At 34.4% G+C, this 13,923-nt stretch overlaps 2 protein-coding genes across 10 annotated transcripts; both read left to right on the forward strand.

Annotated features, from left to right (window-relative positions):
* Positions 1–2,097: 2,097 nt before the first annotated feature.
* LOC147395193 (universal stress protein PHOS34-like) lies at positions 2,098–7,773 on the forward strand. 9 transcript variants are annotated; one of them, XM_086451246.1, is made up of 6 exons: positions 2,100–2,338; positions 2,466–2,581; positions 2,671–2,789; positions 4,296–4,326; positions 7,341–7,404; positions 7,691–7,773. In XM_086451246.1, the coding sequence occupies exons 1-6, from the start codon at positions 2,158–2,160 to the stop codon at positions 7,750–7,752; spliced, it is 573 nt and encodes a 190-aa protein (XP_086307372.1). In that variant the 5' UTR covers positions 2,100–2,157; the 3' UTR covers positions 7,753–7,773. The 9 variants fall into 9 exon arrangements, with proteins under 9 accessions (XP_086307371.1, XP_086307372.1, XP_086307370.1 ...); XM_086451248.1 differs by lacking the exons at positions 7,341–7,404; positions 7,691–7,773 and adding exons at positions 6,275–6,356; positions 6,886–7,027 and having other exon boundaries at positions 2,101–2,338; XM_086451250.1 differs by lacking the exons at positions 7,341–7,404; positions 7,691–7,773 and adding exons at positions 6,281–6,356; positions 6,886–7,027 and having other exon boundaries at positions 2,101–2,338.
* Positions 7,774–9,481: 1,708 nt separating this feature from the next.
* Positions 9,482–13,304, forward strand: LOC147395194 (rop guanine nucleotide exchange factor 7-like). The gene is made up of 7 exons (XM_086451431.1): positions 9,482–10,458; positions 10,552–10,668; positions 10,792–10,946; positions 11,540–11,614; positions 11,700–11,990; positions 12,085–12,441; positions 12,547–13,304. Exons 1-7 carry the CDS (start codon positions 10,119–10,121, stop codon positions 12,982–12,984), a joined length of 1,773 nt encoding a protein of 590 aa, XP_086307557.1. The 5' UTR covers positions 9,482–10,118; the 3' UTR covers positions 12,985–13,304.
* The last annotated feature ends 619 nt before the right edge of the window (positions 13,305–13,923 follow it).

The following is a 13,923-nucleotide window of genomic DNA, read 5'->3' on the forward strand; positions in this document are numbered from 1 at the left end:
ATTCTGCACATTTCAATTGTAGTATGCGCATGCGGGGTCGTGATTGGAGCGTTAGCAAAGCCACTACATAAGTAAATTTTAAATCCAATCCCTACATCTGAACATTTAGGACAAATAGGTGAATACTCATGTATATACTTAACATCCATTCTCTTCCTAGTCAATATGCTATTAAATTTAAGAGAGAAAACAGTGCATCTTTCCAAAGCTAGGCCAACAGTATTATATATAAATCAACAAATGTGGCATAATCCATGGTGTGCCATGTGAACAATTAAGTATTAAAATTTTTGAAATGGAGTTACAAACATGTGGAGTTGCATTATGTATGTAACAATCTACTACTATATCTTACACCACAATTGTACATTCTCTCTTCTTCCAGAGTCAGCATATTCCATTGAGCAAGAATGTGGTCTATGATGAAGACTGTTGATTGAAAAATATCACCATCGGAAATGACTCATTGCGTGTTGTTAATGAAATGAAGAATTGCATGATATGCCCATGCATGTATAAAAGAAGGAAGAGCAATATATGCGATTGAGTGGGCCTTGATTGGGCCATAATAGATTTAGTACACCTGTGAACAAGTTCAATGTCGAATTCCACTGTGTTCTCAATCTTGCAGTCATAGGATCTTAACATGGATTGAATGCAGACTCCATGATTCTTTCTACCTATAAGCTGACTTTTTGATGTAGGATGAGCAGCAAAAGACTACATGAAATGCCGAGACCAAGAGAAGATGTGCCAAAGGGCTAAACATGCACCTTAAAACGGGCATAACTTTGTGATCATAAGTTAAAACGATTATTATTATATATTTAACTACAAAAACATTAACCAGCACTAATAATTTCAATGTCATAAGCCTTAATTTGGACATGTTTTATCATTTAGAAAAAAAAAAAAAAACCATTTCAAGGGCCAAAATGCACTTTTTGTGCTATACTTCCTATTTTTAATCAGTTTTATTTTTATGGCTTTAAAACCCAATCTAAAGGAGAAAGTGGTATGCGGTCGTTAGAGTGGGGATTAGGATACAACCTACTTTACCCAAACGATTGTCATCAACCTCATAACCAAGTGGGGTCTTGATGTAGGATATCTACAGCTCTAAGTAATTTTCTAATTCTATTAGATTTTTATTTTTAGTAGAATTTATATTTCATAGTTATGTTAGAAATATAATTCCTTGTTAATTTCTAATTTGTTTTAAATTTATTTTTATTATTTAAGTTATAATTAGAAGTGTTTAAAAGAATCTAATTTGAGTTCTAATAGGATTAAAAAATTAGTATTATATTACAAATAAATTAGGAATATTAATTTTTGATATTTTAGTAGGATTACAAGTTGTTATGATAAAATTATCTATATAAAGAGTTCCAAATCCAAAAATTAAAAATCAATCAATCAATAATCAATTTAATTATCCTTTCTCTTTTAATTAATTTTTAGCTTTATGTTTTATTTTGTTTTTCAAACTATTACTTGTTTATCAATTAAATCTATTGATTCAAATTAATTTAGAGTATTCCATTGAATACAACCTATCGAATCTATTGATTCACATGCTTCTACTACTTTAGATCTGTACAAGCTGACTATTGCAAATTATAATATATGACATCATGTTTTGCTACTTTTCTACCCAACTCCGTAATCTAGAGTAGACTATAGACATATTAAGTTTGATTGGTATTCTCTACCATTTGTCATTATTGTCTTGAAAATTAATATCGGCTTTCATCAATGGCCTGATAAGCAATGGCACATGTTCAAAATCACCAAATTTAATCAACATTTTCAGGTGTAGGTGCTGAGCGAATTAGCCAATATGAGAATGCCACATGGAATTAATCTTAAGTTATAGGGTCACGTATATACTATATAGTTGGGTTGGGTAAGCCAAATATCAAGTTATCCGATATAATTAAACATGCTTCTGGAGGTCACAATCATCCCTTACGTGTACTCAATAATAAAACTAATAAGACCCAATGGGAGTCTTGAGTTGACTGTGGTTCATTAATTCAGATTAGATTATAGTAGTAGAGTAGTCTTAATTAAGATTATATATATCCTGTAGTATTGTTGTTAAGATCAAAATTCTAAAAAAGAAAGAGAGAGAGAGATCATCAGGGAGGAGAAATGGGAGGAGATGAGAAGATAGGAGTGTGCATGGACTTCTCAGAGAGCAGCAAAAGCGCTCTTAAATGGGCCATTGATAACCTTCTCCACCACAAGGGTCATACCCTCTTTATTCTTCATGTCAAATCCAAAGGACACATCCACACCCACAAGGATCCAATCATCAATTCAGCTTCATCCTGTAAGTTGTACATACCAAAACTCTTAATTATATAATTAATTTCTACCTTATCAATTATTATTAATTTCTTCACTTAATCATCCTTGACCACTGATTCATGTGATCATCAAACTGGGGGCAAGTAAAGCAGTTCTGATTCCATTGATGGAGTTTAGGGTGCCAGAGTTGATGATGAGCAACTATAATATCAAAACAGATCCCGAAGTGCTGGACATGCTCGATACCGCTAGCAGACAGAAAGAGGTGTACATGGATTTAATTTTTCTTTAAAAATAAAATAAAATAAAAATTATGTTGTAAGTTTCCAACAAGTGTGATTGATTTCATTTCAGGTGACAATTGTATCGAAAATATACTGGGGTGATCCGAGGGAGAAGCTATGTGAAGCGATTGAGGATCTGAAGCTAGATTCAGTGGTTATGGGAAGCAGAGGACTTGGAAGGATCCGCAGGTAACAACACAACACAACTCATCCATACAGTAGACTTAATTTGCTATTTATATATAGAATAGATATATGGTAGTATCTTAAGTTTTGATTGATAATGAATGATAGGATATTGCTCGGGAGCGTGACCAGTTACTTGATATCCCACGCTGTGTGTCCGGTGACTATCGTTAAGGATCCAAGCTTTCATCATCACCATCACCACTGATGATAATGATAATGATGATGATGATGATGATGATATTAATTAGTAGATATTTATTTCATTTGGAGATTTCTCTTTCTTGTCGTTTGTTGTGTGGGGTTTTAGTCCTATAATATCACTTAATTAAGTTAGTTGTTAATAAAATTAGGAGTTGGGGGATTAGAACCACTCTTAATTAGCTTGAGGGAATCGAAGGGTAATGGAAATATATATTGTTGTAACAATTGTATTGTAATAAAGAAAAACTGTAGTAACGGAACATATGTACATGACCATGTATTTTTTCTTCTTCTTTTACAATTTACACACCACATGGCCTACAAATCGTGGAAATTTGGATTTTAGGTACGCCAAAGGTTGTCGGTGTGTATGCATGCTACAAGAAATTAACTTGATGACCTTTGACGACAGAATTTTTGGGCATTAAGGAATACAAGATAAAGGAAGAAAATCACTCTCTTTAATTTATCTCAACAGAATAGACAACCTTAACTCTATAATCCTTTCAAAGAAATTGATAATTTGAATGATGTTAATAATATTCCTAATAATGATTTAAACAAAAAAAAAAAAAGATTCAGAATTTTAATGTAACTCAACTTCGTAATATTATTCAAAGTAATAAAGCTGAGGCCTCAGTTAGAACTGATATTTCGCTCAATTGTCTCATATTGCATAAACGACTCGTATCACTGATGGGATAATGATTAGCAATTGTTTCCTTCAAGAAAGAAAGTGGGGAAAAAAAAAAAGTATTCCTAGTTGGTGATTCATAATTCATAAAGTCGATTGTAACTTAAAATTATAATTTCCTCATCGATTGGTTTGGGATCATCTCCTTGATAATAAAAAAAAAAAAAAAAAGATGGTGATTCAAATCAATATTTCTTGGGTACCCAATATAAAAAAATAAATGAAATAGAGGTAAAATATGACAGAGCAATATTATAGTGTTTCTCTAATATTTTTCATATTAGTACTTACTAATTAACCAACAAGAAACCTCTACGAGAAGGACAATTTCAACGTAGTTGAAATCATGTGGCTCAATTGGTTGATATTATTCATTTGGTTTCGTGTTTGATTTCATCCTTTATTATATAAATTGCTTTTTTTGAACAATCTAATCTGAAGTCAAAAACTTGTGTTAGGAGCGTGCGCACACCACATATGAATTAGGTAGAGAAGTAGATTCATTCACGTTAGTTAATTAAGTTATGACATATTCATTCTCCCCCTCTTAGTACTACTATATGTATCAATTCTAATGATTGACTTTTATTAATGTTGATGGATGGTTACAGGCACTCCCACAAGGATTTTATTAATGTGAAGGTGATTCGTTATTCTCTCATTAACATATAAATTTGATGCACGTTTTGGTGAATTTCCTTTGTGTTTTCAAATTGATCATGACATGCCCCCTTACTTCGGTCTTCTCTAAGAAATCAATAAAAAGACCTAAATACCTTATTCTTCTACCTGTAATTAAAGAAAATTAAATAATAAAATAAATCCTTGAGATTTTTCTTTCCATGCCAAAAATCAGTCATCTTCAATGGTAAATTATTTTTAATTTATGATCAATATCATCTTCAATCCATCAATTTTTTGAACTTATGAAAACCAAGATTTTTCTAGACAAATCCCATCTTCAAAAATCCTATCTTATTCTTTAGATTTGAAGGTTGAAGTAAATGTAGGCGAAAAACCAATTTCAATCTGCATTTTGACCAACACTTCTAACCAAGTTCGTGTGTGTGGAACTTTTTTTTTCTTCCTTTCACCATTATTATTAGTTAGGACTTGTTTGCTTGTGGGGAAAAGCACCAGGATGGTATGATTTTTTATTTGTCACAGTTTGCGTCCCCTTCTTCTCAAGAAACCAGAAATGATTTACCCGCATTATTTTGACTGATCGATAAGAGGATATTCCTAATGATTCCCAATAAAAACTAAATCCCTATAAAATTTTATTGATCTAGGAAACCTGTGTTTTTCTTCTCATTTCTACTGTATGTTCGAAAGAGAGCCTTAACATCGTTTTAGGTTAATCATTCAAGCATTGGGGGACTGAGGGACTCATATCGACTTATCTGCACATTCATTGAGCTTTCCGATTTACTTCTACATGAAACAGAGAATTTGCACCTCCTTGAGCCCACTTGACATATGAAATATTTTACTGCATGTTGATTTGCCTAGGTTTGGCAATGCACAATTGTAAGGGTACAAATATTGAGTATTTCTGTGATACACATGTCCTCAACACGATTTCTGATAGTATGAGTTGCACATTATGGGGAAGACACATTAAATGTAAGTAACATCCCCTTTGAATTAGGAAACACATTAAATGCTAACTAAGAGATTCACTCATGTCCCTAAAAAATGAATATATCGTATTCTATAAATAATGGTTAGCCATTGAAATCATCTATAGCTGCACAACCACCTAATGGATAAATAATAACTTCGAAACACAACTAAATAGTCCTTCTGACATGGACCTATAGGGTAATCAACTTCATCTTACGGTTATTGAATATAACAAAGAATATGTCATGTGGACCTATAAGTAGTCCTTGTTGGCTACACCATTCTGGAAAAATCTCAACATTACAATTCTCTCAACCCAAAGCCAATACTCTATTAAAGGTTTTATTTAAATAAATAAAAAATGATTTGAATGTCAGAATGTAATTCGCAATCCCTTAATGGAATCCAAGAGGCAATTGGAGAAGAAGAACAGAAAAACCTCATACCTCCCAATGTGCATCTCTAGACATTGGGAGGAATTTTACTCTAAACGCATTTATCACAATTCGTGCACTCCGACCACTCTCTCATTTCAACCTAGATATTAATTTAGGTTATGCTTGGTGATGCAACACAAATGCGGCAAAGATTTCTACCCTTTTTTCAAAATCAAAGTTAGAAGAAGCTTATAGATGGAAAAACAATCTTGCTTTAGATGGCAAGATCAATAGTTCAAGGATGGCAAGACCTTTCTTCAATGCCTATGAGGTATTAGTTGTTTCTTGCAGCAACCCCAGACTTAGGAAAGTGTGTTGGAACAAAAACCCAAGTGAAACATGGGTGAATCCAAACAATATTTGGGCAGTGGGAGATGTGGGGCACATCAACATCATGTCCCATAGCTCATCCAAACAGATGAACAATTAGAACACATGATACGTGTTGGAAAATTATCAACTATTATTACACTTAAATTAAAATCATTCTAGGATTTTTTATTTTTTTACTCTCGTCTTTTTGCTAGGTACAGTCAAGAGGGTGTGGCCCATCAAAACATTGGAGGATCTATGGAGAGTGGAGATGCTTAATTATTTGGATATTAATTAGTATTTTTTTACATTTTATCTTTTATATATATATATATATGAAATTAGTTTTTTAATATTATTTAAATAAAAAAAAATTCCAAATAATTACTGAAGTTTTCAAAAATGTTGCAAGTATTATATGTGTTGACAGAACTATTACACACTATTGATATTCACTACAAACTCTTACGAGTCAAACTTGTCCACTAGAAATAACTTAGGCTTATTGCATTTGCTAAATGTAATCGAGAGACTTACGAAAGTAACGAAAATTCATGCATTAATTCTAAATTAGATTTAATCATTTATTTTGTCAAGGGTCTAGCAAAACTTGGGTTTGGGGGTGTGATAGGTGCTAGATAATGTCTAATTAGATACAAATTTATAGGGCACTTGTCAACATCTTTGACCTAAAACATTATTTTTAATTAATAAATTCCTTTGAATAGATTTTTATATTATTTTAATGATTTTAGGATAATTAGGTCATTGTGCATATTTTTATTCATTTTTTTAAGTTTAATTTTGTGTAATATCTGTATTTCAGATATTTGAGGAGACTAAGTCAAACAAGGAGACTTGAGAAGCAGATAAAGACCAAAGTTAAAGTCAACCACGAAAATAAAAAATTAACCGCACAAACTTTACAGCGGAGTGGTGAAAACTTAACATGGTGTGATAAAGAGAGCATGGAAACCAATGTAGTTTCATGTACGTTTCTGATCAAGCAATTTCGTAATAGAACAGAGCCTTAACATGATTTATCCTATCAAGAGACTTCGAGTTTATCTTCTTAAAGTGTCAACACTATGTGATAGTTCTATCAACGCTTATAATGCTTTTGAAATGAATAAAAATACCTGTAATTATTTGAGAAATTCCCCTTTTCTTAATAGGGATCACAAGAATTTTTTTTTTTTTTTTTGAATATATTAACAATATTATATTGATATTCAATTGAGTTTTCACTCCCTCTCATTCTTTTGGTGATTGAATGTGTAGGCTCTCATAAGTTACACCAACGGCATGGGATCTAACCCAAGAGTAATGGTGTTCATTGATTATGGTATGAGACCAAGCTGAACAAAATCGGGTGGTTTGAAGTTTGAAAACTCACTCTCTATCAGTATCAGGCCCAATACACTTTTGGGGACCCTGTTCAAAAATTGAAATTTTGTAAGAAAAGTAGTGTTTGGAAAGGCAACCCAATATTCCAAAGCAAAAGTCATAACTTACACTAACGGCTATAAAACATAGCCGTTTTTAAATCAACGTCAACCACACACAACTTTCTAGCCGTTGAGTTGAATCAATTTTTTTTATTTTTTATTTTTTTATTTTTTTATTTGTAGGTTGGAACAACCGGCAGGCAACAAGATCAAAAAAGAAGATAAAGCCTTCCAAGGAAAGTTAGAAGAGAGAGAGTAAGGGATGGGATGATGTTGAGAGATGATTTATGAAAGTTTAACAACTTCTCGCACAATATTTCATTTTCTATCATCATTCCAAATATTCTATTATTGTTAAATTTAGGAGGAAAGTTAATCACCACATGGTATGATTGGAGAGATATTATCTTGATTGGTGATTTCAAGTCATTGGATTTAAATATTTTTCAACATGGGCTTAGAATCTTACTGGGTCCACCAGAGGGTGGGCCTAAACACTAAATTCCGTGAGCCAGAAGAAATTGTGTGTAAGACATTTGAGTGTAAATGACGTTAACGAACCTTGCCTACTTGTTTTAAGCCCAATTTGTGGGTTTCTTGAATTCAAACATAAAAAAAAAAGCAAAAAAAGAAAATCAATATATATAAAGGGCTTAAAAAGGATGATGAGGGTACAGCCTCAAGCTGCTATAGCTGAATTTACTAGATTGCCCTTTGTCAAGATTGCAATTGAAAATACGAGGAGGAATCAACTAAAATTTTCCTCAGTGTAGTTAAGCACTCTTTCTAGAGACTGAGCATAGTCCCCAATGTATCAAATATATCTTAGAAGGTTGAAATTATCTTATCATTATAAATTCAATATTAAAATAAAAAGACTTCTAACAGAGATTTCGTCTAAGTGAAAGACATTTTCCCTTGAAAAATTTAGAAGAACAATGGAAATTTTGAATCATACACATAGATGGCTAATTCAGCAATAAAACTAGTGATAAGGGATTGTCCCTATGATTTTGAGTTGGAAATTGGGTGATTTCAAGACTTACTTGATTGCATGTTGAAAATTTTCCTTAAGTTCAAACTTGCAATCTTAGGGATTAGTGTAGAAGCAATTGTTGCCCTATATCCAAACAACTGTTGGACTCCGACTCGGTTGTTAGGTCTTTTGCTTATGCGTCTTCTCTCTTCAATCCGACCTTCTTTCCTGTGAGACAGAATCTCCGATGTCAAAGTTAGTTAAAATATTCAAAAAAATTTCTTTCTTTTTTCTCTTAGAAATCGCTTACCTTTTATATGTGGCCTCCTCCCTTTTATAGAGTCCTCCTCTCCCTTTCTTTTCACTTTCCTTTTATCAACTTTCCTTCCTTGAAGAAGTTAATACTTAATCCTTTGAAATCAAAGATTTTCCTAAGATATTGTACTCGAATTTCGAGAATCCTGGGATCTTAGTGCATTATCCTCTTTGGGGGGTTATTCTTTCAGATCTCACCCGATCTAAATTGGTATTCGAATGAGTGCATCATGAACACCCGATCTATGGAACATTAATCTGATCCAAACACCTTCTTGTGTGATTAAGGGATTTATCCCTCCACAATTAATTACATCTTTATGCCTACAAAATAATGAATTCCTTGCGGTCACCCTTTAGGGTTCTCTTGGCCATCGACTCAATCAGTTGTACGTAAATTTTTTGAAGGAAAGATGCGTGAGACCATGAGATTAGTGTCATCCAAAGTGTGGGGACACCCACAATATAAATAAATAAATAAATAAAAATCCCTCGTGAATGATTTTTTGAACATCCTACGGTATCAAAAGGTAATTGGTATAGTATGATGATTTGATTCAAAATCAAAACTCAAGTGCATCTTAGTAAAATATGTTTTAGTGCAGGGCTAATTTGGTAAACGAGAAAACCCTCTGGGACTAGGAGATCCCTCCCTTCCACGACTCGCGCATTATTTTATCAATTATTTTGAAATGGACTTGAAATACGCTCAGGGCCTCGGAAAGGCAGAGAGAGTTGGGTTGGGATTTTTGGGGTGTAAAACGTTTAGCTTCAAATCAGGAGAAATGGGGGGAGAGAACTCTAAATCTTAAAAAGAAAAGAAGCAGAAAATAAAAAAGAGGCTCTTCTTCACCTCTGACTCTCAGAGATCATGTGTTAGAGCAAGCTCTAGTAATCATGCCTTACTTCAATCACACCTCTCCTTCTATAAATAAACCCTAGCCAGTAACCCCACCTTCTGACACTCAAAAAATCCCTCTCTATTTCCCTTTTTACCCCTCAGAAAATTGTTGAATCCTCCTTATTATGGATGGAGCTTCGCTTCCTCCCAACAAGAAGAAATAGAAGAAACAGACCATGACCTCAACCTCTCTGTCTGCCATTGCTGAAGTTTAGCAGCTCCGCTTATTACATAATTAACCCATTTTCTCTTTTGGGCTTTTGGATCTCCAAGTCTCTTCGTAATTTGTCTTGCAGAGGCAGAGCTAAGTTTTCAAATTGGGTCGTTCTGACTGAGAAGTTTTCTATGTTCCGTCTAGGTTGGTAGGAGATTTGTCATTGTGTAATTCTTCTGGATTTCTAGAAACAATAGAGCTTAGGATGGAAAATCTGGTTGAAAAGGATGACGGAATCGAAAAAAGGAATGATGGGCTTGATTCAAATGGAGGTGGTAGTGAGTCTTTTATTACGGATTCCATTGAAGAGGGGTTTCGAGAGAGCAGTTCAAGCACCGATACTTCGACGACGTCTGATGCCATGGCTAATGAGGAGCGGACTCTAAGTAGTTCGAGTTCGGAAGAGTCGTCTCCTCCACCACCATTGGGTTGGCCAATTCGAAAGCCTGAGGCACAAAACTGCTCAATGTCTGATGTTACTGGAGATGAAGACAAGCCCCATTTGAAAGATAGGAAACTAGAAAATCAAGGCTCCAAGATTTCAGGTATGTAATGGTGTAATTTTCATTTTCTTCTAGACAGGAGGAAATTTGACTATTATGCTCTGCAATTTGATTATGTATTTGGGATTTTGATAGAGATTGAGATGATGAAGGAGAGATTTTCAAAATTGTTGCTTGGTGAAGACATGTCAGGGAGTGGGAAAGGGGTTTCTACGGCATTGGCGATTTCTAATGCCATTACTAATCTATGTGGTATGCCTATGTTGGTTTTCTAAATTTAGGCTTAGTTGTTGAATTTTTTTAATTTTGCTTTGATATGGGTTTCTTCTAATATTTCTGATTTTTTTTCACACCCCCCCCCCCCCCAATCTGTAGCCACTCTTTTTGGGCAGCTTTGGAGATTAGAGCCTCTACAACCTGAGAAAAAGTCAATGTGGCAACGAGAGATGGAATGGCTTCTTTGTGTTAGTGACCACATTGTCGAACTGATTCCTTCATGGCAAACATTTCCTGATGGAAGCAAGCTTGAGGTAATTCTTTTTCTCATTTGATAGCTGCAACAAATTTCTGTAATCTGTTACTTTGAGAAAGTTTATCGTTGAATTCTAAAATTTAGTCATCCCATTACATTTTGAAATCATTTCCACATACATAAAATGCTCAATATCTTGGTTATTTGTACCTCTCATGTTACTTAATGCACAGACTGTTTCGTCAATGGAATGTTGCTTGACACAGTTGATTAATTGGTTGATGCTCTGTGTCACAACCACAAGATCGTAGTTCCAAAGCCTTGCTTGCTCACAAAAATAAAAAGAATTATATGTTAATAAAAATGAATGGGTAAATGGAAAGTGATCGTAATTGTAATTGTGTAAATTTAAGAGCTGCAACACTTTTGGAATTATTATTTTTTGCTAGTTTTTTGTTGAATTCTGATATCTGCGCGCCAATTAGTCATCCCACTGCATTCTCAGATCATATTTTCCTTTTAGGGAATGCTTATTATTGTTGAAATCTGGTGATATTGAAAGTTGATTAATTAAGTGGGTAAAGGGGTAGTTCATGTATTTTTTTTAATTATTGATACCGTGTTTGATTCATCTCAAACTATATGATTCAGATCATGACTTGCAGACCTCGATCAGATCTTTATATCAATCTGCCAGCTCTACGTAAATTGGATAACATGCTTCTTGTAAGATTCATCAACTGTATCTCTTTGCTATTGTTTCCAATTGTAGGAGGCCATCTAGTAATAGAACTGACTTGTACATCTGCAGGAAATACTAGACAGCTTTAGCAACATGGAGTTCTGGTATGTGGACCAAGGGATCTTAGCCCCAGATGCCGATGGTTCGGCCTCCTTCCGTAGACCTCTTCAACGCCAAGAGGAGAAATGGTGGCTACCTGTACCTCGTGTCCCTCCTGGTGGTCTCCATGAGAATTTGAAGAAGCAATTGCAGCACAAACGTGAATGTGCAAACCAAATCCTTAAAGCTGCCATGGCTATCAACAGTGTTGCTTTAGCTGAAATGGAAGTTCCTGAATCATACTTAGAAGGCCTTCCAAAGGTATGTATATAATTAATTGTTCATAATCAATTGGTTCTGCTTTTTTATGAGATTAAAGAAACCTAAAAATTTGTTGTTTTAATATTGGTTTCAGAATGGAAGAGCCAGCTTGGGGGATGTGATACACCGTTATATTACGTCAGATCAATTCTCTCCCGAATGCCTTCTTGATTGCATTGATCTGTCCTCTGAGCACCAGGCTTTAGAGATCGCCAACCGTGTTGAGGCCTCAATGTTTGTGTGGCGTCGTAGAACAAACAACAAACCCCCTACTAGCACATATCGCTCCACTTCAAAGTCGTCCTGGGGGATGGTAAAGGAGTTCATGGTTGACGTAGATAAGAGAGAATTGCTTGCGGATAGAGCTGAGAGCCTCTTGCTTTGCTTGAAGCAGCGGTTTCCTGGTCTCCCGCAAACAACCTTGGATATGAGCAAGATCCAATTCAACAAGGTTCAACCCCTCTTCTATTAGAAAAATTGCTTCTCACTAATTCCTTCTGGTTTAGATTGAATCCACAATTTTCACTCTAACAAATTTTAAAACTTCTCTTTACAGGATGTTGGGAAATCCATACTCGAGGGTTACTCGAGAGTTTTGGAGAGCCTAGCATATAATATTGTGGCCCGTATTGATGATTTACTGTATGTGGATGGCTTGACCAAGCATTCGGATCAGTTCTCATCAGCTCCTACTGTTAGCGTGATCTCTCATAAGAGCGTTTTAATTCCGTACTCAGTGCCTGTCTCAAGCACTCCCTATGCAACAGCATTTACCACTCCAAGCTTCTCACCAGCACCGCTTGTTAGTCCTGCAAGGGTGGGAGATAGATCCCCATTCCTCAATGGCAATAAACCTCACCATCATCGTGGGTTTGGAGTAAAGAAAGTCTTAACAGATTACCTTGGTGTCGATACTAAAAGGAAGAATGCAACGAATCCAATTGACGTGTCTGATTTGGTCCAACGCACAATTAGAGAAGCACCTGCATCTTGAAATGGTGCAGAAAGTCTTTAGAGTTGAAAATGAAGCCCTCAGCTGCCTGCTGACACTGCACTCTGCACTGATTTCTAGAAGACTAGTAGATCCAGGCATACTGCTTTTAGTTCGTAGAAGTGGGATTCAAGAACAAAAGGATGTGATCATAAAATTTTTACTTCTTGTTATAATGAGTAGTGAGACTAATGCTAACAAATTGTGTGGTTAATGCATCAATGATTGTTGAGGATTCTATTGCTTAACTTTGTAGTACTTTACTCTCTTTTTTTAAACATCTGAATTGTATCTATACATGACTTGAGTGTTATTTTTGAAAAGGTGGACCTGAAATTATGAGTCTAATGCAGAACATATTTCTATAAGTTTTATAATCAACACAAAATGAGTCTATCAATGGAATTCAGCCACTCCCTGCAAAAGAACAAGTGTGTATGTATTGGCTACTAACCAACCTTGCTTGTTAAGTAATATATATGGGGAAGGGATTAAACATTGCAAAGTATTATTCTTGAAAATAGGTTTAGATTAAACACGGGAGATATATTAATATAAAACATAATTTTTGTAAGAATAAGAATACATTAAACATATATATCAGCTCTTTATTGTTGTTGTTTTTTTTTTCCTAATAAATTTTTTCTTTGTTTATGTAAATATATTTTTGTAAAAAACTTTAAATGATATTTTACACAAGATTGTATGTACAGCTTCAATGACCTCATATAATGAGGTAATGAATGTTATGATTGTAACAATCAATTGAGGTCAAACAATCATGATCCATTATTATACTTGTATTCTTTTTTTATTATTATTGAGTGTTATATATCCCAAAAGTGTGATCAAAACTGTTTATGTGATTAAGATTGGAAGCTTGAATTGAAGAAAATATGAGTATTATACAATGTGGTGGCAAATAGGAATGTTAGAGTTAAA

The sequence above is a fragment of the Akebia trifoliata genome, chromosome 8 (assembly GCF_017979445.1).
Source record: "Akebia trifoliata isolate Shusen 1 chromosome 8, ASM1797944v1, whole genome shotgun sequence".
Lineage (NCBI taxonomy): Eukaryota > Viridiplantae > Streptophyta > Magnoliopsida > Ranunculales > Lardizabalaceae > Akebia > Akebia trifoliata.